Source organism: Lethenteron reissneri, chromosome 30 (assembly GCF_015708825.2).
Source record: "Lethenteron reissneri isolate LAM-NWPU_2019-01 chromosome 30, ASM1570882v1, whole genome shotgun sequence".
In the NCBI taxonomy this organism is placed as follows: Eukaryota; Metazoa; Chordata; class Hyperoartia; order Petromyzontiformes; family Petromyzontidae; genus Lethenteron; species Lethenteron reissneri.
In genome coordinates, this window is record NC_083808.1 from 13,527,242 (window position 1) to 13,550,847 (window position 23,606).

The 23,606-nt window shown below is 44.6% G+C and overlaps 1 protein-coding gene across 2 annotated transcripts; it reads right to left on the reverse strand.

Annotated features, from left to right (window-relative positions):
* Nucleotides 1–402: 402 nt before the first annotated feature.
* On the reverse strand, nucleotides 403–21,786 carry LOC133349546 (protein YIPF3-like). Of its 2 annotated transcripts, none has more exons than XM_061563101.1 (9): nucleotides 21,468–21,786; nucleotides 12,762–12,962; nucleotides 11,432–11,538; nucleotides 7,322–7,367; nucleotides 5,420–5,512; nucleotides 4,796–4,927; nucleotides 4,557–4,670; nucleotides 1,731–1,854; nucleotides 403–1,162 (listed from the first exon to the last, which is right to left on the reverse strand). In XM_061563101.1, the coding sequence occupies exons 1-9, from the start codon at nucleotides 21,522–21,524 to the stop codon at nucleotides 1,062–1,064; spliced, it is 975 nt and encodes a 324-aa protein (XP_061419085.1). In that variant the 5' UTR covers nucleotides 21,525–21,786; the 3' UTR covers nucleotides 403–1,061. The 2 variants fall into 2 exon arrangements, with proteins under 2 accessions (XP_061419085.1, XP_061419084.1); XM_061563100.1 differs by having other exon boundaries at nucleotides 12,762–12,965.
* Nucleotides 21,787–23,606: the final 1,820 nt, after the last annotated feature.

Consider the following 23,606-nt stretch of genomic DNA (forward strand, 5'->3'; position numbering starts at 1 on the left):
GTTGCCCAATTTTTCTAGCACTGACAACTATTTATACTTAGCTTCCGTAATATTTATGTTTCTCACGTATTAAATTACAACCTATACTATTTATATTACTTCCTACTTCGATTGCATATTCACGTCTAGTGGAATGAACATTTATGCAATGATGTGAAAATGCAATATATTCCAGGATAGATCCATTTAATAATATATATATATTTAAACAGTTAAACTTGAAAAATCACCATGGTTGTAAAGAAATAAACTTAGATCCTATCTCCACAAAACAAAGTTTGCCTAATATAAGTTTGTTTACGTAAAATAATAACGTAAAATGATTAATTGCAAACAAATCCTTTCACCAAGATGGGAAACTTAACCCTTTAGTTTAAAACAGCAAGTGAGGGGAAATTGCAGTTAAGAACTTTATACTTTATGCTGAAAACAGCCACTGCAATAAAAAAACACAGGCAGGCACTTCTTCCATAATTTGTTTTCATAAAGGAAAATTGTAACTTGATATTCATGAAAGAATTACAGCCACAAATTTGAGTGGGAAACATTAATATTATTCAAGGAAAAAAACAAAAATATACATTTAACTTAGGTTTAAAGAAAACGGACAATTATATTGTTCCAGAACAAAAATACAATGTATATGACAACCATAGTTAGATAATTACAGTACTACAATCCCCACAACCGCTGTTATTTTAAAAGCAGTCACCTAGCTTGTATTCGTGCTGTCATAATTGGAGATAATTTGGCTGAAATATCGTTTGTATTATACCCTGCCAATGACATTTTGCAACTTATATTTTAGTTATGACTTGGCCAGCTCATTAGAACAAAAACACAAAACATTTCCTCGTACCAAATCAACCCCCATGCATTACGATTGGAAAGTCAAACCTGTCTTAAAATTAATGAGCGTGAGGCAAAGTTTGATGAAAAATACAAGGTTACAGGAAACATCAGAAGCATAGAGTTTGTATTAAGAGACTGCTGAGTGTTGGGAACAGGTTGAGTGCCGTGACTCATTGGTAGTGGTGGGTGCAAGCAAGTGTGCAGGATGTTTAGACCGCGGTGCTGGTGAGGACGAGTTTTGATGTGATGGCCGCCACTTCCCGTGGGACTCGTGCAGGGAGAGGATCCATGTCAAATGAATCGATCAGCCCTAAAAAAATCACAAACGCAAGAACGTTAACTCCTGCTTCAAAATGTTAACACCGTCATCATGTACTCAAAAGTCACAAAGTCAAATTTTCTTGCTGCTCGAGTGTATGTATGTTGAACTTCTTTTGCACCCTACGTAGCCAACTGTGCTATTTGAATGAGCATGGAGCTGTGCTCATCTGCTTTGGCGGTCCTCAGCCGGTGGTGGAAATTCCACATTTGTATGGCGAGGACCCATGTCTTCATAGGGCAACCACTGCTGATACTCAATTAATAAAGCCATAGAGAAGATGGGCTAAGTTACCCCGATCTCACAACCATCCACTTATAATGTATTCTCTAACAACTGTAGAGTATAAGCTTATACAAGGTGTATTCCACAAACTGAAATATAAGCATGTTCTATTTTTAACAAGGGTGCTTTTGGAAAACCTTATGCTCAGTTTGTTAGAAGCATACCATAGCTGTGTATATTTATCATCCAAATAATGCAAACATTAACATTAACTGGGCATTGTGTTTTATCGTACAGGTTAAGTGGTGTTGAGGTGAATGCCGCATGCACTCACCCTCTAAAATGCGATGGTAAGCAAAGTGCAGGTAAAGCAGAAAGAGCATGTGCAGCGCAGCGACGGTTCCACCCAGCACCAGCCTCTGCGTGTGGCCCACAGTACGTGAAACCAGCACGAAAACCTGCACACACATCACCATGCAGCATTGTTGGGCAGAAACACACGCTCGGAATGAGATCAATATATATTCCACATTACGATTAACGTCTTGGTCACTCGGAATTCCATAGTAGGCTTGTCACACGTTTTACTTTTTGTCTATCTTTCACTTAAAGATGGAACCCTAAAAAATAAGGTTATTATTTGACAATCATATCAAAACAATACTGATCCATGGGAAAAAAATCACCCCTCAAACCCCAGCTCCCGGCTCAAGGATGGGTTGCCTCTGTGACAGATATTACATCTACCTCCGGCACTAAACTCGACGTGGAGCACTCACAATACACCACCGGACATTGTGGCATAGCAGGGATTGTTGGGCTCTATCCTTGTGAATAGAGTTGCACAGACACAGCGGCTAACAGGATTTTTGCTGTGGCTGGAATTCGTTTTAAGGCTACATTCATGCTTCAATGTGCAGCTGCAAAGGTGCCACGGTGGCGAGATATAAACTACCTCACCTGGTATACAGGAGGTCGCGGGTTCGATTCCGACCATGATGCCGGTATATTCGGAGTTTGCGTGTGCTCCCCGTGGTTGCATGCATTTTTCTCCGGGTCCTCCAGTTTTTCCCTCCACATTTATAAACATGTGAGTATTTGGCTGCTATAAATTTCCACGTGATAAGCCACTACATTGAGCATTTACGGCGAGGTCGCTTCTGAAACATAGCTATATAGCTTCGTGGCCTGACTTGGTAAAATAAAAAAAGTTTAAATTTTGATTTAAAGCTTTCGTGACTGCAGGGATTCATATTCTTGGTTCTTTCGGAAAAGTCACGTAGAAGGGAAATAATAAAATAATATAAAATAATAATAATTACCGAAAAAAACAAGAATAAAAATAGTTTAGTTTACAGGCATTATGGACAGCTCAAGCTTATCAAGTGGTTTCCCTAGAGTCCACTTGGATGGACCTTCATCCGAGCGGAGAGAGCAATAAACATACGGTAATATAGTAACAAACTAAAAATGTAACAGTCATACCTGGGCAATACCACTAAGAGGTGATAACAGATGGCATAAATACCACACTTTCAAACACAAAGGTTTTCCTCTTCAACAAAACTTCACTCCTGAGTGGAGAAACCCAGGACACACAGCCCAGGCATGCAACCACCAATACGTAATTATGTGTCAGATTGCATCCTCCAAGGTAGTAGAAGTTAGTGCAGTGCCCTGCTATCAGCAACTTATACTGAACAGTGTGGTGAAGCGTGCTCAATGTGTGGGGAGGCCCTTGTCCAGCAGTGGATTGATAAAAGGGTCGTATATAACTAAACAATTTTTGTTTAACCAGGTTAGGCCTCGCGTTTTACGCACATTTACATAACACAATGTTGAAAGAGCGCATTCGATTATTTTACACTTATTTTTGTTAAGTGTGTATTGTTATTGACATCAAGAAATCCAGCGCGTTAGCCATAGTGTATGAAACGCGCTGCGAGTTAATCGTTAGTCAAGCAGCAAAGTTCAGTAGCGATGCTGCCTGAGGTGCAGTACGACAACCACAAGAGTGGACAGCATCAGCATCTCCTTCTCGCGCGCCATTTTTAAGTTTTTAAAGAACACCACCCCCGCGTAAAACGAGAGGTAACTGTATAGCTCTTTTCCAGAAACGACCTAGCCACCAATGATAGCTCAACAGAGTGGCTTAATGCATGTGTAGTGACTGTGATTGTCACTGTGTGGTGCCGGGCTTACGAAGCCACGGCGGATAATGTGTTGTCATTATGGGCAGCCCGGTTACGGGGTGTAGTACCAGCCCTAGTGGGGCTTGGGTGAGTGCTGGTCAGCGCGGAGGCACCAGTGTGAGGTACGGGCTCCCTGTGAGGGAGCGAGAGGGAGCGTCAACCAGCCAGGGTTACGTTGGGGCATGATACGCTGGTTGACCTGCTGACACGTGACCGGATGATATTGGAGGGGGGCCACCGGTGGACGGGGGCCGCTGGGCAGTCACGTGTTCTAAAATAGCTCTCGGGAACCTTCGAGAAAGAGCTCGAGAGATCTGGAAGGTGGGCGGGGCGAAGGACGGAGCCAGTCCCAGCCCGGGTGGATATAACGGGGGGCCCCATGGAAAGCTCGGGGTTCTTCGTGTGCTGGTGTTACAAAGATCCACGTCGGGGAGAAGAAGCCTCTATCCACGCGGTCAGGGACCCAGCTTGTGGTCCAGGCCAGGATAGCGAACCGTGTCAAGTTCTGCCATAGCGTGGTTAGATGGGCATTCGAGACCTTAGTGTAGATTGTGTAATGTTGTGTTCAGTTGCGGAATAAATAGTGTTGCTACCAAGATCACGTCTACGACTCAGTTGGACTCACTACAAATGGAAATTTATCGCAGCAAAATACTCTAAAAGCATGTTTCTAAATATGGAGGGAAAAAATAGGACACGGAGAAAAATCCATGCGATCACGGGGACAAAATGCAAACTCCAAATACACAGGAGTAAATCAAACCCACGACCTCATGTACACCAGGCTAGGTTGTTAACATCTTGCCACCACGGTACCATATGTCCATGTTTACATGCAGTAGTTGTTTCACATGGCGAGAGTGTTGCAATGACTAGATTTGCAAAATGTACTTGAAAAGTCATTCAGCACAGAGTAACCATCGCAGTCACTACGATATAAAGCAAAAACGTGCAAATTTTACACATACCAATCGCAAAGTTGAGAGTCCACCGATGATAATCCACAGGAGATAGAACAGAGAGTGCAGGTGCACATTGTATGTCACGAACAACACGATGCAGGGGCCAAAAAGACCATAGCCCTGCAACACAACAGTCGCCCAACAGGAAGCATTAACAGCGATGTGTACAGGACACTGCTTTGTAAATGACTAAGGAAAGTTAACCAGGGTGAAAAGTGTTGTGGTGCAAATGAAAGGGAACGAACCAGCAGAGACAGCAATTGCACCATTGTGATCTGGGCGTTGCACACGTAGGCCATGAAGTAGAGCAGAGACGACACACCTCCCCAGTACCCAAAACATGTGCCGATGGCCGTGCCCATGAGGGTTCCCTCTCTCTGAAAAAGGAAACCGGAAAGAAACAGGCACTTTTATATGTGGACAGTAATAAACACCACCCACAACCCTTTCTAATGAGAGTGTCACATACTTTAATCAGTGATTGTGGCATAATCACATTTTAACACTTCTAACAATTTTCTTACCCTGTGTATAATATGGATGGTTTACTCTGGCATACAGGAGGTGATGACAGATGAATCCCTGATATAAGCAAAGTTGAGATACATTGTGGCTATTCTGCAGAGAACCCACTCCATGTAAATACATGGGACTATAGGGCAAATCTTATTTTCTGCAAATTCTTATCCATGACCCCATTGCCCCACTGCCTTGCAGACAATTTTACTCTGTCATTTTAAATTACACTTTATGATTGTTTTGCCGATTTATATTTTTGCCAAAACCACTGTACCAATGTCCATGCAACCTGACCGTCTTTCGGTGATATAGAGGTGGCGGTGAACAAAACACAATTTATTGAGTCTCACTATGATAGTATCGGAAGTCTTCATGCCCTGAAGCAGGATGGCCACCATGGTGAACACAAGCATGAGTGGCCCATACAGCTCTCCTGCAATTTTCTGAAAAAAGAACAGTGTTAGATGGCATAGCATATCCAAGGTAATTATTTCATTGTCACCAACTTACATGAACCCAGACTCTCACCAGAAATCCATTGATGAATGGAAAAATATGCATATATTAACACACGATGCGGGTGAAAACCTGTAATTATTTTTTATTTTCTATAGCTGCAAACACTGCTTGATTCGTGATATTCACCAAAAACGCCCACCATACAGTTGGCGCATAACACAGCAAGGTGGTTCAGTGATACAACTGGTGCCCCACAGCAAGAAGGACCTGGGTTTGACTCATGACGCAGGTGCCTTTCAGTGTAGAGTTTGTAACGTAAATTTTGTATCGTAAAAAAACATCGTAAATTTCCCTTAAAAAAATATATCCTGATGAAGATTAGTGCTCAATACAACCACATTTGCCAATGTGATTTGTAACTGTGGTCCTTACCCATGTATCAACAGTTCCATGTTAATGTGCAATTTCATTGACGGACTGTGTTGTCTTGGTATGGTTTGGGTCTCTTGTTTTCCCACTTTGCCCAAGCTTACATTTATTGTTGAAACACCGGCAGGAATTGAATACTTTTGCAATTTGTACTGATATACTTTATTCATTAATTATTTTTAGTGACTTTCTTACCTTTCCTATACTTTGCACTCCTTTCGGTTTTTTTTGATAAGCCACTTTGTTGAGCTATCACATGTGGCCAGGTCGCTTCTGAAAAATAAGCTAATAGCTCAGTGGGCTTTACCTGATAAGATAAAAAGTTTAAATTTATCTGTATATTTGTTTAGGTTATTTGTTTACCTTCCCTATAATTGCACTCCAATCGAGTTTGTGTATTGTTTGTTGTTGTAACGCTCTGACCTAACCCTATTGGAGATCTATGAAAAAGAGCTTTATAGTTCATCAGATTCTAAATAAAGATTCTGAATATGAAAAAACCGCACACCGTATAATGATAAAACACCTGTTGGGGCTTCTACCAAAAGATACAATAATTATGAGTTTGTCCTTTGTTGAACTTTGTACAATTAAATTACATGATTCCACTACTCACACTGTAATCATTCACAATATCCAGTTTATAACGCTGTCGCAGTGCGCTCAATCTACAACTGTAGATCATATCAGAGTTTATCCTACTCAGCTTAGCATCCCTGCTGCAATTTGGGAAGTAAAAGTCTTGTTTCCATGGACATAATGGCCTATGATATAGGAACATGGATATATTAGTGATGTGGAATTATATCTAATCATAGAATATGGAATTTACACCACTGGCTCACAACCACCAATGCAGATCAGCACTGCTGAACGCTCCCTTGCACAGTGAGACAATTTGACTTTTGCAGAAAATATTTTTTAATATAATTGGATGGACAAGACTGGTGACAGAATGGTAGAAAAGAGGCATGTGAAAATTTGCATGACCACAACACTACTCCCTGTCCCTCTCTTATTCTGGTTCATTGTAGTGCTGCGACTCATGGAAAAGGTGCTATACCCAGATTTGCTTTGAAAATTATCTCTGGTCTCAATGAGCTCTTACATTTGTTGTTATTATTAAGCCTGTTTAAAGAGGAAAGCCTCAGCGTCTCAATACGTTTTTTCCAGAAGGGTCCTGCCAAGTTTTTTGCAAAACTTTGCATTATTGCCCATGTGTAATCCAAAAACAGTTAATTTGCAGGTAATTTTCAATATTGAATATTTGGCTAATACATTTAACATTGTATGTTTCTTTAGCCTACCTGGTTATAAAGGTCATGCATCTATATATTGTTAATGACATGGCTGTGTAGACTAACCTGAGGAAACTTTACAATTCGAACAGGAACCAGTGACTCCAGCAACCTGCAATAAATATGCAACAAATTAATACCTACAAACACAGAACATAAAAAAACTAGGGATGTAATCATTTACCCCCTCCACGATTTCATGACCTGTTGTTGCCTGAGATCATGATCAAAAGTGTTTTGCGCTTGTGATACATGCAGAACCTATAGTAGTACATACACATATGCAATACTATAGGCATTTGGCTAACCATCGAACAAAGACGGTCACTGCATCGCAATCTATCAGATGTGCCTCTGCGGCCGTTCAGAACAAACTTCCTTCTGATATTAGGAGGCCACTGGAACTCTGCACTTTTAAATTTAAATCTCATTTCTTTAGAACTGCTCTTCGTGTTTAGTTTGTTGTCCTTCCTCCGCACCTCCAATTAGCACGGTTGGCTACGTACGGTGCGAAATACGTTCAACATGCATGCATACAGAAAATTCAAAATAATAAATGTTTACATGCAGGATTCTATATATTACACAAGCATAATATATATTTTTATGAATGATTCATTGCATCCTCATGAAAAACATATGAATGTGACTATATCCCTTCATACAGGCTTTTAAATGTTGTCACACTGTGACCCAGCATTGAATAGTCACAGTCAAGTGGTACAAGGAATACCCAGTTCTAAGAATAAATAGAATACCAGCCATGTCAGCCAACTCTGGGCTTGTCTCAGCCTTACCTCTGCTGCGTGTTTGCACAAGAGATACATGGGGTGTGCTAAAATCTCACAAGGTTCACTGTACTTAAGCCTGGAGGCAGTTTTCAGTGCTCACCATATCTCTTCCATGAACATTTGTTTAGATATATTGTGTAAAGTAGTATTAGTTAGCCTATTCATGATTGATTTAATAATTTTAAATAAAGGGATACCCTGCATTTCTTTCTGTGCTTTGACAAATACGATGCAGTATGGACCTGAAAACCACAATAATATGGCTTCAAGCCACAAAGCAGAAACCTAACTGCTGCCAGAATACTTCAAACACAATGTTTGTTTGTTGATAGCCCTATTATCCAACTCCACTGGAGTGCTTAGATAACAGCAATCCTGAACACATGTGTAGTGACGTAAATGGTGTCACTAGGGTGTTCGCGCCAGCTACTGTTACAGGAGTGCAACTGTGCGTCTGGAACCTCTCTAGCACCAGAGTAAGTGTGGCATGTCAGCCAGCCCTAGGGGACATACTCTTGGTGATGGCCTGAGAGAGGGCAACTGAGGACGTGGTAGCCTGAGTGAACCCGAGGGCACATGATGCTCAGTCGAGATCCTTTGGGAAAGGTCTCGAAGGGGGCATGGCCGAAGGTGGAGCTAGAGGCCACGCCCAGGAGCATAAAGGAACAGTCCCAAGAGTGTTCTTGGCTCGTTGGTGAAATCAACCCTCAGCGCGACGTCTCCTCGTCTCGTCATCGTTGGTCTACAGTCGTCAGTCTTCGGTTATCGCGCTCGGCATCGTGGGTCAGGCAGACATTGCTGCCCTGACCCAGTTATCTAGTTACCCAGACCGAGTTAGCTAACTGTGTTGTACGTTATGTAGTGATCCTGTTGGGGTCTAGTTAGCTACGTTGTAAGCTGAGGGAGTTACCCTGTTGGGGTTGTAATAAACATAGTGCCTCCGAATTCAAGTGTGTGCCTCCGTGAACACCACTACACATGTGCATGTCAGATAAAATTAGTATTACTACATTTTCAAATCATCTATGTAATATTATAGTGCACTTGTGGAATACATGTCATTTTCATGAAATTAAATCTGACATTCATTGGCATTTCACCACAGACAACTTTACATAGGTGCCATGGAAATTGCTATGCAGCTGCCTGCATCCTTGCAAAAAGTTATCTTTTGTCTTCTTGTGTGCTTAATGCACATGACATAGTTTAGACAACCTCTTCACCTGAAACTCAAGCATATTCTGTCCTCACTTGATCCATTATCCACGGATAGTTAAAATGGTTGGCTGTGGTTTGCACTAGGCTTTTGTTTTAATAACACATGGATGTCATATCAAGGTCTACCCTAACAGTGCTACAACTCGCATCGTGAACATTATTTGTGTAATTATTGCAGAATTATCTTGCTGGGTGGTGAAGTGGTTACAGCGCTTGACTCACAAGTGGAACGTCAAAAGTTACAATCCTGGTCCGGGGTCAAATCAGGTCATCATCCTTATCTGGGGTCAATAAAATGACTACTGTATTACTGTTTGAGATGGCAATAGTAGTTTATATAGATAGCCTCGCCACTGCCATAGGAGTGAGGTATGTTCACACCGGCTCTGATCTAACACTGAAGATGAGCATGTCACAGTGCTTGTTTGAGGAGGGAGATACTGACTTTTGAAGTCAGTGCAGTGTTAAAATAAAAGCAATACAAAATAAAAGCAATTAAAAAAAGCATGCTGGAAATTTGACGCATTCTAACAAGCAGTGAAAAGTGAAACTCTGTACAAAGAACACGGCCTCATTTGCTGTACTGCCTCTTACAGGGACCCTCTTAGTCAGCAGGTGGGTGTATCATACATCATACTTAAAACACATCATTGGTGATGCTACATTGGCAGCGGAGCACAAACGCAATAAAAAAAAATCACACTTATCAACAACGCTGCCTTAAAATGTATAATTGGCAACGTTTCGGGCAAGGGCCCTCCATTGCACATAAACAGAGACCAGAGAGATAGAGGTCTCATGGTGTTTAGTGCAGTCTCCAACCCTTATTAACCTTTTCTTACATCGTGCTTGAGACCGATTTGTGATACAAACTGTTTTACTTCACGTGTTGATTATATTATTGGTGTGCATCAACACACCTCGAAAGAGCATTATTTAAATTAAACCTTCAGCTGCATTCTGTCTGGTGTGGTAAAAAAGACGTTTGCATTACCAGTAACTGAATGAAAAAAAGAAAAAATCTGGTTGCCAGTTTGTGGCACACATAGATGTGTAGAGCACTAATAAACATGTTGACTTTATTAATTGAGACACAAAATAAGCTGTCGTGGTATAATGGTCAACACACTAGCCTTGCAATCCAGAGCTCTCTGGTTTGGTTCGATCTCTTGGTGCATAGTTGAAATCAGTGGTTCTCAACCAGGGGTACGCAGACCCCTGGGGGCACGTGGCAATATCCCAGGGGGTACGTGAGGAGATTTACGTGTGAAATTATACCATACACGAGAGTCAGTGGTGAATAATTACGTATGAATCTGCCAATATAAAATAACTACGATAACATTTTAATCCATATGGTAAGCTAGAACGATATAAAATACCTTTCTAAACTCACTGATCATAAACACTGTGGTTTCCAAGAGTAGGCGTGAACAAATTACGCCATGCATGCATAGTGTCTGTTGAATTAGTTTTTATTCGCTTGCAGTTACAAGCTAGTTAGGATACCTCACAAAATCGACAATGGGTTAAAATGTTGATGTTCATTCTTCATACATTTATTTCTCAGAACCATGTTGGATCAGGCAAGGGGGGACTTGGTTGAAACAAACTTCAACAAGGGGTACAGTAGCCAAAAAAGGTTGAGAACCACTGGTTAAAACAATGAGGTAGGTTTCTTAAAATTCCCTCCACTCTCTCCACCCACCAGTATAATGGGTGCTATACAGTTAGTCGATTGACAGATTGCATGGTGGGGCAAAGTATAGGTATGCCCACCTCATCCAGCACGTCTAGTCAGTATGGAAGAATAGAACAGATACCCTCTAGAACTCCCTCCATTGGAGGCGCTTCCTCCAAAAGTGGCATGAGCAAGCAGTTTCAGGACAACACCTTTACCTTTTTGTATTTTACCTTAAATGAGAAACAAATCTTATCATGTGGGGACCTATTCAGGCCTGTCGTAGGTATATGCATTGTAAGACTGCCGCCGGTTACCAATCAGTCACAGGTGCCGTGCCAATTGTATGTTCATGTGTGAATATTGGTGCATTCATTGGAAACATTCCACAAAAAATGGTTGTCAGTTCTTGACTTTTGGAACCAGTAATCGATCATACAAATGGTTAAGGTTTATCAATTCTCATTAAGCAATCCTAATACTAACCTGTTTCTGACTTGAATTGGTTCCACGTCGAAATAGGGCCGCAGGATGTCAATATTCGCGTACAGAGTGAAGGCTTTGGTCGCTTGCTGCTTGCCTGCTCTCCATACCTGTCATGTCAGCATATCCAAGATTTCAAATAAAGCAGGTAGAAGACACGCATCATTCCAACATGAAATAAAAGTGTCAAAGGTGAAACGAGAGGAGGCGAGTCTAGAGGAAGCGAGGTACTGGAACTCGGAACGGTGAGCAGGCACCACCAAGATCCTCGGTTTGAATGGAGCCAGCTGCCTGTGATTTAACCTAGGTTCTCAAGTGCTGCAAGTTGATAGTCAGCCCAGCAAATAACTGCACTAAAACAAAACATCACGTTAAATATGGCTACATTTGTGTTTTTCTAAATTTCATCTCTCAGAATTGAAAATATCAGTTTAACCAAAATAGGAGTATTCACATTTAGCCTGGCAACATTTTCCCCATTTCGTTGGAGATAATTTTCTTATATTAAAATAATTATATTTAAGCAGGAAAACTGAACAAAGTTCAAATATTCATAAAAAATGATCTCATTGATATCTGGCCAATCCTTTTTATATTTCATGTGGGAGACCAAAACGGCCAGATAAAAAACTAATTTCACTTGCACCTGCTCACAACCCACCCACGTTATCACACCTTAATAGCTACCCTGAAGGTTGTATTACTGCACAAGTGTTCACTCTGTAACATACACCCCCATCTTTGTGTGATCCACGAACCCTATCTCCAATTTCCTGAATTACAGGTGCATCTGGCAGTAAAATACGGTAGAACCGACAATGACATCAAACATTTTTGTTCTTTTGAAAATGTTTCATGTAGGTTCGAGTATCCACATGCACACAAGCTTGGAAGAGGTCATACGCGCGAGTGTACAGACTTATTTGATTTCCATAATGTACGTGCATATAATGATGTGCATGTGTGTGGGGCACAGTGGTGTAGTGATCCAAGTTTAACTGCAGGATAAGAACATTAGTGACAACTATCAAAACCTTGCATGAATCTGCCATAGGTAGACTTGGTTTAAAAAAATGCAATGTCAACACAAGCACTAGGAGAAATAAAGACATGATGCTGGCCACATTAATGTCTTGTGCCACACCTTCCTTAACAGGTGGTCACTAAGAGCACTTGCCCCATCAGTAAACGAGTCTAAAAAGGTGAACTTGTCTTCACAAACACGTAGAAATCCTAGCCCACTCGGCTTTGTCTTCTGACAAGCATGTGCCTGCCTATTTTTCGATCAGGTTCATACATCTAGCAGCATTCACGCCAAGGAAGTACAACTTGCCTGGTCGGCAACTTGCTTCCCAATTTGCCCCCGGAGACCCTTGACCCCCATGAAGTCGTTGTTTTCACTGCCTCCTTCCTCTTCCGCGTCCGCCAGCCGCTGCGTCAGCTCTCCCACGTCCTCAAAGCTCGAGCCTGATGTGTCGTCCATGTTCTCCATGTCAATCACAGCTGCGCCACCCCCAGCCACGCCAGGGCCACCCTGCTGTGGCACACATCACCATCATTCAGTACGGGCTACATACAAAGGGACCTCCTTTGCCGTCTGCCCCCACTTTCTTCTGCCTATGGAGTGCCCATCTTCATGAGCCTGAAGGGTACAGGTTTGCAGTGGCTCTCAGAGAATCATAAGTCCACTGCTGAGAGTCTTGGGAATGGTGCATGTTCTTTTAAATGTATTATAATGCAGTAACTGGGAGCTGTCACTCAGAGAAACAATAGCTGAACAAACTTGAGAATGCATTGTTCTTCATATAACCACCACATTAGACACCCTCCTCAACTCATTCCCTTATCCCCTAAGTCCATCCCTAGACGGTACCTGTACATCATAAATGTCACCATTTTCCCACAACCCAAACGTACAATAGGTGCACGAGTTAACTCAGCATAATAAACAAACTGTTATTTAAGTCTTAAAAAAGTGTTTACACACTCCAGGTCTAGCTGATGTTTATCTCTGTTGGTAGTTTTGATGGCGTGATATAAATTTCATGTTCCTATGGTGACCACCTTCACAGTTAAAGTTTACCAAATATCTTGATCCGAATCCCATAAGTATGTATGTATGTTGAACTTCTTTCGCACTGGTACGTAGCCAACCGTACGAATTGGAGGTGCTAATCATAATAAGATATGGAAGCTCTCAACAATTTAAACATGGACATCTATATCTTCACCCTTCGTATTCTTTTAATTTAGTTGAAAATGTGGAACTGAAAGCAAACAATTGCCTACTCGTATTAATGATATCAGCCTCTTCAAAGCACACTTAACAGCAGATGGAGAGGTTGCGTAATTCTGCGTGACTTTATCATGGAAGAGATACAAGAATCAAATAAAAAACCTCACTGAACCCAGTTTGGCAAGCATGCAAATCCCTGTGCAGAACAGCAAGCAAAGAGTTTCTGCCTATGAAAACACTCCAACATGAACATATGTTAATCTCTTTAAAAACCTCAAAAGTACTATACACGATATGTAAAACATATCTTATACTTTACTACTCAGCCAGTGTGCAAGTGTTAATCTTATTAACGGTGCACACCGCTGTTCGCCTTTTGGCGTCCTCTGGTCTAACACTGTTTGAGACTAGGCTATGAAGAAAGCTGTCTCTAATGTGGACCAATCAGTTTCAAAGGCAATGCATATACTACCAGAGCATGTTTTTTTTCTTTCATGTTCACCACAAGTATATGTGGTTAATGCAGACATGATTCCTTGCAAAAGGTTTCTATTTGGTGTTTTAACATCATAACACCTGTTTTATTGCCAGAAAAGATAATATCTATTCTTATATGCATCTTATTTCAATGAACACGTAAGTTCCCTTTGAGAACAATCCATCTCCATCATGTTGTAGCAACGGCGCTCAACGCACAATCTCAAAGTCCAATCCCGGTTGAGGACAACTCAACCCACAATCCATCTGGGGTCAATAATCTTTGTACCATATTATGAGACACCAAAAATTGTTGTCCGATGAAGACTGACCCCTACCACAGGAAAGTGGAATGTACGTCACTGCTTCATGCATGTGAACAGAGATGAGTACCATCGTACGCATGCTTGAGCAAGATGTCACTTTGATGAGGATACTCCGAGGTCTCAGACGAATACAGGGGGATCACTAGCTAACCCCGGGCAGACTATCCAGTTGATGGGGATGAGGCATTCACAACAAATGCAATGGTTTGTGGCAAGTCAAATGGTGTTGTGAATCCATTGAATAAACACGAAAATGCATCATGCAAGTAGACTGTGATAAGAGGTTTTGACCAATGACCCACATCACGATAAATTGTATAAAATAGCTATAGTGGAATCCCAGCAGTGACTTTGTAAGAAAAAATACAGAGGTTTAGAGGTCTTCCAGATTACTGTGTCCCAATTGCAATTGGTTAAATAAAGTAACCGTGGACTAATGATGGCTTAACTGGGTGTATCATCATGACACAAGGAGTGGTCTCATAATCCTAAACTGGGTACCTTTAGGTTTTGAGGATGATCCTTCCACAATGTACTGCTCAAAGATAGCAGTTCACAGCACATTGTAGCAGCAGAAACGTTCAGCCAATGCTAGGTTATCAGTGTCATAGTAACATTCCAGTTTAAACTAAATGTTTATCATGAGCTCACCTAATTTTCTTGCAATACTTTGTAAGAGGTTAATATTTGAATAAGATATGTTTGTGATGAAGCACGTGTATAAGTCGAGGTAAAGAATGAGACCAAATTGTAAACTTTGTGTTTGGGGCTAAACTGTTTCCTCGCTGTTTTATCTATGGTTAAGTCAGTGCTGCCTTCGGTTTAATTTATGAGTGCAGATATTTGTTTTCTCCTATCATGCTCACATATGTCATGTTGCCTCTTTTTGTCTTAAGTCACGCTTTTACCAATCGGTTACTGTTGTGACTTGTTAGAACTTGGTGTAACATAAACTAGCCTCAAGTCACACGAAATAAAAGGGATATCACCTGATGATAAGACTGAAACAATCATAGATTACACATTAACTACAGAATAGCATATCTGTCATGAATACTGTGTAAAAGAGTAGATGTCAACTCTAATGTAAAAAATAGGTGTTTGAGGTAGGGGTAATGTCCATGGTATTGTATGGTTCGGTGTTGGAATTTAACAAAGCAACTAGAAATTGTACTTTTGGCTTCTAAATACAAGTGCATGTGGTTGACGCGAGAAAAAATGGGAGGGTAGGCAACTTGTAACTTCATAATAGAGCATGGGATCGAGCATGGCTCTATTATGCTAACCCGGTAGTGCGGGTAACTAGGAAAAGGATGTTGCAGTGGGTTAGGCATGTGAGCAGGATGGAGTAGGGCAGGTTACCAAGACAGGCATACGGGTGCCACTCAGCGGATGGCGAACAAGGGCAACATGTAAAGCCAGATGGTGGGATTCTGTAAAAGCAGACCTTGAAGGTTAGGTGTAGACTTCCACACTACTGTACTGTATTTGATCAGAAGAAAGCAAGTGAGAGTTGATGGCATCACCAAGACTGGACATGATGACCTCTTGACCTTGCCATGCTGTTGGCCCATGGTGCCCCCCTTGACCATAGAAACATGCATTGATATTATTTAGATAATTTTTCTGCTATAAATGTTCAAATGATAAGCTACTTTGTTGAGCAATCATTTGTGGCCAGGTCGCTTCTGAATAATATGTTAATACCTCAGTGGACTTTGCCTGGTAGGATGGGGATTAGTTTTATTTGTATATGCTTGGGTGATTCGTTAACATTTGTAGAGAGTCCAACTGAGTCGCAGACGTTGTTCTTCAGAGGCAACACATTCATTACACCAACACGTATATACAAAAGGGGTAACTGCCCCCTTTACCAGATACAGCCTAGGGTGGTGACCACCCAGCTAACTACACTACCATACAGGTGTTATGGCTACGACGGACAGGACCCCCACTCGGGTCCCGGGCCACGTGTTGGTGCCTCTTCAGACGTAGAACGTGGAGCTTCCATCTTGCAGAACGAAGTGACCCCAGTCCCTCCCAGGGACCCTCCCAGGGACCCTCCCAAGGCGGCTTTTTTGCCAGCGCCAAAAGCGCGCTACGAGAAGGCGAGGGCCGACTTGGTTTCACCCTTCTGTCGTGTGGCGAACTTGTGGCGCGTATTCGACGGAGGTTCGTAGATTTACGCCATCTGGTCAAAAGCCTGAGTAAGGGTGGAACTCTCCAGCGGCGGGATGGCGAGAAACGCCGCAAGAACATCATCGTCGAGGGCAGCAGGCAACGCCCGCAGCGCCTCCGCCTCCGCCCATCCAGCCAAGTCGGCGTTCATGAGGAACCGCCGCTTGAAAGCCACCCAATCGCCACTGTTAGTCGCAAATTCTTTGATAAAAGGAAGCCGACGGCGGAGAGCTGGGATGTCCATCGGCGCGCTCCGCGCCGGCGATAAAATAGCGGCCGAGGACGCAGGCTGCGCCACCGAAATTCCCACCCGCTGCAAAATGGCGGCGGAGTCATCGTCCACGAGCAGCACCACTGCTTTTTCCTTTACCGGCGCATCCGTGAGATGGAGCTCCGTGAGGATCGAAGCCGCAGCATGGAGGAGCTCCGCTAGGCGACCATGCGCCTCCCGGAAGGTAGCCTCTGCCAACGGCGAGGCGTCGCGTGTCCGGACAGCGCTCTGCTCCGCCGGTAGCGTCTCCCCTCAATCCTCCGGAGCCATAGGCGGTACAAGGTCCTCTTCCTCACTGTCCGATGTTTTGGTACGTGGTCTGCGATGTGTAGACATAGTCTACCGCTAGCTATATAGACTAGCGTGTTGGCCACTTCCGACACCAGTTGCAGTGAGTCCAACTGAGTCGCAGACGTTGTTCTTCAGATGCAACATATTTATTACACAACACGTATATACAAAAGGGGTAATTGCCCCCTTTACCAGATACAGCCTAGGGTGGTGACCACCCAGCTAACTACACTACCATACAGGGGCTATGGCTACGACAGACCGAACCCCCACTCGGGTCCCGGGCCACGTGTTGGTGCCTCTTCAGACGTAGAACGTGGAGCTTCCTGCTTGCAGAACGAAGCGACCCCGGTCCCTCCCAGGGACCCACCTTATATCCTCCTGGGTTGGGGCCGGCTCCACCCTCAGCCCCACCCACCTTCGCGAGCGTTCCAGCTCTCTCTCGATCCCTCTCGAGAGCTCTCCCCGGACACGTGACCACCCTCTAGCCCCCCCACCTGGGGGCCTCTCTATGGACACTCCGGATCACGTGCCTACGGGGTCAACCAGAGTGCCATGGCCCGGGGCAACCCTGTCCCTGTGCTGACACTCTCTTGCTCCCTCCTGTGGGAGCCCGCACTGCACGACATGTGTGGTGCCCTCGCTATCCCAGCGCTCACCAAGCCCCGCTAGGGCTAGTACTAGTACTACATCCACCTACGGGGTGTACGCGATGACAGTGCATCGCACTCCGTCCTCTGCTCGAGCCGGCCTCACTCAGCAACACACACGATGCTATCCGAGACGTAAGTACATCACACGTCATGGCCCTCCAGGGCCGGCACCACACAGTGACATCCCCAATGTCAATACACATTGATTGTACTTTGCACTACTATCATCTTTTTATATTGTTTGTTGTTGTAATGTCCTTACCCCGTGCCCCTTCTGGAAATCTGTTAAAAAACGCGTTATAGCTCATCAAATTCCTCCAGTACAAATATTTCAATTCTGATATTTGTTAAAAAAATCCTTTTATGGAAAATAGCCGAGGACGCTACATAATTCACACGATAAACAAAAATGCAAGTACTTATTCTCAAGATGTTGTACTGGCAAGTTGTATGTTTTGGTCACAGCAACTGGCAGCAGTGACATAAAGTGTATGGCATAATACTTATTTACACATTGTCTGGACCAAAAGCTAGTAATTAGCCAAGATGGAAACACTTAATGTTGACAAGTGCGGCTCATGCATGCTTGCCCTTTCTGACACACCGTTTAAGGGACAGTGGGATAAATGACATTTTCTGCAATTCTGCAACTCATGCCTATACTGTCCTGTATACGAAAAATGTATTTCATAAAACGATCAAGATTTGCAAGAGACCTGATACAGGTATTAAAACTAAAATGCATCTTGCCAAAATGCAAGTAACTGTGTTCTGATTTAAATACCTGGTCTTCATTGTTATAACAAATATACTGTACATATATTTTTTATCAGTATGCGTTTTATTTTCTCACTTGTTAATTATTATACTCTTTTGTTTCTGTAAACACGGAAATTTAATTTAAAATTGCATTTTTAGAAATTAAGCACCGCAATTGTGAATTAGTAGCGTCGTATGTGAGGAGCGCTGTGCTCATATTGGCATACGCCGAGCTGTTAGTAAATGGACATTGTATCTTTCAGGAAAAAAACTGTTCGTGTACTTTCCCTATCAATGTCAAGCTTAAGCCATATCAAACTTTAATAATTCTGGCTGTAAACTCCAGCAGCACCCTTCATAACGCTGGGTGAACCACTGGCCATTCTGCACGAACCTCATTGAACCAGACCCTGCAGGCCCAGGAATGAACCCCTTTCTGTGTGCCAACCTACGCCATGTTTCCCCATCCCCTGGCCCATCGTGGTCTTTAAACTAAACTTTTAAGACTATATTTTTTTACCAGATTAGACACACTATTAAGCTCTTTTTTCAAAAGCCACAAGAGATCACCCAACGAAGTGCCATTTTAGGTGGGAATTTATATCTTCCAAAGACCGGAGAACCCAGAGAAAAATCCACACAACCACAGGGAGAGAGACACACACTCCTTAATCCCTCTCTCCCTAATCTCCCCCATTAACACAACATGACGTGCTTGGGTCCGTGGATGGAATTCCAATCCAGCTCAGACCCAGCTTGCTTGCACATCGCCACATATATAACCTTGTTGTAACTGCTCTCTCGCTGGTTCAGCAGTTCCACTGCTGGATTGTATTTTTTCCACCTGAGGACGACCGCTTGTGTTGCGATAGAAACGTCGTGATTTATTTTATTTTATACCTACGTGACTTTACCGAAAGAACCAAAGAGCATGGATTCCTGCAGTCACGAAAGCTTCAAATTAAGATACAAGTATACCAGCGTCAGGGTCGGCATCGAACCAATGACCTCCTGTATACCAGGCAAAAAATTTAACATCTCACCACTGCGGCGAGATGTTAACCTACCCTGTGCTTCCTGATATTTTGACTCAGTCCTGTGCTCCTCTACAATCCATGCCCTGTGCATCAATGCTCCTCCACTGTGCCCGATGCACCTATTGATCTGTCCGTACCCAATGCCCCATGCTGCTGGCAGCATTCCCACAGCGGTTATGTATGTTGACTCAACCATGCGAATCAGAAGTTAGCTCTGCCCTTTGGGTAAGGCTGAACGATTTGGGGAAAATATCTAATTGCGATTTTTCTGACAGATATTGCGATTGCGATTTGATTTGCGATAACATTTTTAAAAGTCAAACTTCAGTTCAATATTTACTGTAATAGATTTAAAAATCGCAGCCTTTGCGATTAGCAAATTGCATTGTTTCAAATTGCGATTTCGATTTGAAATCGATAAATCGTTCAGCCCAACCTTTGGGTCCTGTTTCATTTACTGAACCACGAACGCACGCTTCGTCCTTTGCTTTATGCCCAAATTCCCTCTGCTGCTTTGCATCACCTGTATATATTGTATGTTAAACTTCTTTCACACCGTACGTAGCCAACAGCGCTGCCCCATCTGCTCTGCTTCCCAGTCCACGTTTGGTTCCCGCTGCCCCTCGTCTCGTTTCCATGCCGATCCCGCTGCACTTGTCTGACCCCGGTCCATCCTCATTCCATCAACTCGTCTTCTTAACTCGTCTCACCTCTCCTGGCTATCCCCTCATCCCTCTCTTTCCCTCACACCTCTCCGAGTTTTCGCCATCATTCTCTTGCTACTCCCCTCAGTCCTCACCTCACCCCAGCAATCTCTCACCTCACCCCCTCAACCCTCACCTCACCCCCACAATCTCTCACCTCACCCCCTCAATCTCTCACCTCACCCTCCCCAATCTCTCACCTCACCCCCTCAACCCTCACCTCACCCCCACAATCTCTCACCTCACCCCCTCAACCCTCACCTCACCCCCACAATCTCTCACCTCACCCCCACAATCTCTCACCTCACCCCCCCAATCACTCACCTCACCCTCCCCAATCTCTCACCTCACCCCCTCAATCTCTCACCTCACCCCCTCAACCCTCACCTCACCCCCACAATCTCTCACCTCACCCCCCCAATCACTCACCTCACCCCCTCAACCCTCACCTCACCCACTCAATCTCTCACCTCACCCCCTCAACCCTCACCTCACCCCCCCAATCACTCACCTCACCCCCCCAATCACTCACCTCACCCCCTCAACCCTCACCTCACCCCCACAATCTCTCACCTCACCCCCCCAATCTCTCACCTCACCCCCCCCCCCCATCACTCACTTCACCCCCACAATCTCTCACCTCACCCCCTCAACCCTCACCTCACCCCCCCAATCTCTCACCTCACCCCCACAATCTCTCACGTCACCCCCTCAACCCTCACCTCACCCCCCCAATCTCTCACCTCACCCCCTCAATCTCTCACCTCACCCCTCAATCTCTCACCTCACCCCCTCAATCTCTCACCTCACCCCTCAATCTCTCACCTCACCCCCTCAATCTCTCACCTCACCCCCTCAACCCTCACCTCACCCCCCCAATCTCTCACCTCACCCCCTCAATCTCTCACCTCACCCCTCAATCCTCACCTCACCCCCTCAATCCTCACCTCAACCCTCACCTCACCTCATCCCTTCTCAGTCTATTGTCGTTACCCCCACCGCGCACATCCATAATGCCCCCGTCCATCCCCGAGCTCATCCCCTCTATCCCCTCTCTCTCTCTCTCCCCGTCTCTCCCCTCGTCTTCCCGTGGCCTCCCCGACTCGCCTCAACCTGTGAGCTCTCGTCAAAGGGGCCCCACTCGGGTGTCGCCGTCCCCGCCATGTCGCTCCTTCTCCGCCCGCCGGTGTGGGGTGTGGGTGGTGGGGCTCAGCTCCGCGTTCTCCTCCCGAGTCCCGACCTAGGCATCAACAACAACAGCGACAACAACAACAACAGCAGCGACAACAGCAGCGGAGGGACAGCGAAGCGACGAGACGAACAGCCAACAGCGAGACGGGAGCTCTGTCCCTCCCCGACGCTTCGACCGCGGGTGAATGGCCGCGACGCGGGTAGTCGGCGGCCACCTTGGTCTGGGAAACACTCAGGCGGGTAGAACCACCCCCCCGCCCCCGCCCCTCCCCTTCACGCCCCTCCCCTTCACGCCCATCCCCTTCACGCCCCTCCCCTTCACGCCCATCCCCTCCACGCCCCTCCCCTCCACGCCCCTCCCCTCCACGCCCCTCCCCTCCACGCCCCTCCCCTCCACGCCCCTCCCCTCCACCCACCTCTTCCTCCCCTCCTCCCCCCTCCTCCCCCCTCCCTCTCCTCCACCCCTCCACCCCTCCCTCCATCCCTCCTCACCCCCTCCCCTCCTCCGCCCCTCCGCCCCTCCCCTCCACCCCTCCACCCCTCCCTCCATCCCCCCTCCCCCGCCCCTCCGCCCCTCCGCCCCTCCCCTCCACCCCTCCACCCCTCCCTCCATCCCTCCTCCTCCCCTCCTCCGCCCCTCCGCCCCTCCGCCCCTCCCCTCCACCCCTCCACCCCTCCCTCCATCCCTCCTCCCCCCTCCCCTCCTCCGCCCCTCCCCTCCATCCCTCCCCTCTACCTCCCCATCTCCCCCCACCCTGAATGGTTTCGCTGGAGCAGCGGCGCCACCTCCACCGAGACGTCCCCACCTAAGATGGCGCTGCGGTACAATCGTAATCTTGCTTCTTGATATTAGCCAATCAAATGACGGGGGCGTGTCGCATCATTATCTAATCCGTAAATCGATTGGCAAAGAATCGACATAGCGATTAACACGCAAAATTATTATTCATCTGGGACAGGGACTCCTCAACTTGCGAACATTCGACTTACGAACTTTCAAGAGATACGAACAAACCTGTCCCTACTCTTCGGTTCTTTCGGTAAAGTCACGTAGGTATAAAATAAAATAAATTAAATCACGACGTTTCGTTTGCAACACAAGCAATCATCATCAGGTGGGAAAACCACAGCAAGAAAATTTAAAATTTCCCAACTGATGATGATTGCTTGTGTTGCAATCGAAACGTCGTGATTTAATTTATTTTAGTTTATACCCACGTTTCTTTACCTAAAGAACCAAAGAGTATGGATCCCTGCAGTCACGAAAACGTCAAATCTAGATTAAACCTGTCCCTATGTCCAGTTGCTTGTTTCGGGCCAAGAGGTGTAAGTTCAACCGCCGCGCAATAGATGGCGATGGTGGCGTCTGCAGAACGTGAAGAACCTGTGGCATCTACATCAACAGATTATACAACTGTTAAAGCCATTCTCTTAGGATATTTCGGTAAAGTCACGTAGGTAAAAATAATAAAATAAAATAAATTAAATAAATTAAAGATATTACTTTAATTTATTATTATTTTATTGTTATTATTATTATTTTACCTACGTGACTTTACCGAAAGAACCTAAGAGTATGAATCCTTGGAGTCACGAAAGCTTCAAATCTAGTATTAAAGCCATTCCCCGTGTTTAGTGTGCACGCCGTACAACATGTTTGGAAATGACAGGAGTAAAGTTTGACTTACGAATGAATCGACTTACGAACAGACCTCTGGAACCTATCTCGTTCGTAAGAAGAAGAGTTCCTGTACAGTATCTTTGATATTTGTTTTTAATATGGATCGACTGAGCAGGTTTAGATACAATTAATCTCAATTAACGATGCAAAATACTATATATGGGCAAATCCACGCCCACTTTCTTCCATATATGAGTGCCGGATGTTCGCGTACGTCACCGATCGCCCCTGCACGGACACGCCTCGCTTAACGACCGAGATGCGTTCCACGAAAACTACCTCGGCAAAAAGCGAACAATCGTCGCTTTCCCCCCATTGACTCCTCCTCACGTTAAAAGCTGAGGTACGATTTAGCCTCGAAAATGTTCTACTCG

Coding starts and splice junctions, on each gene's coding strand:
- LOC133349546 (XM_061563100.1), bottom strand. CDS start 21,524: ATGGCGGGGACGGCGACACCCGAGTGGGGCCCCTTTGACGAGAGCTCA. Junction 12,966..21,467: donor ACGAGAGCTCACAGGTTGAG/GCGAGTCGGGGA, acceptor TGTGTGCCACAG/CAGGGTGGCCCTGGCGTGGC. Junction 1,163..1,730: donor TTACCATCGCATTTTAGAGG/GTGAGTGCATGC, acceptor TGATTTTTTTAG/GGCTGATCGATTCATTTGAC.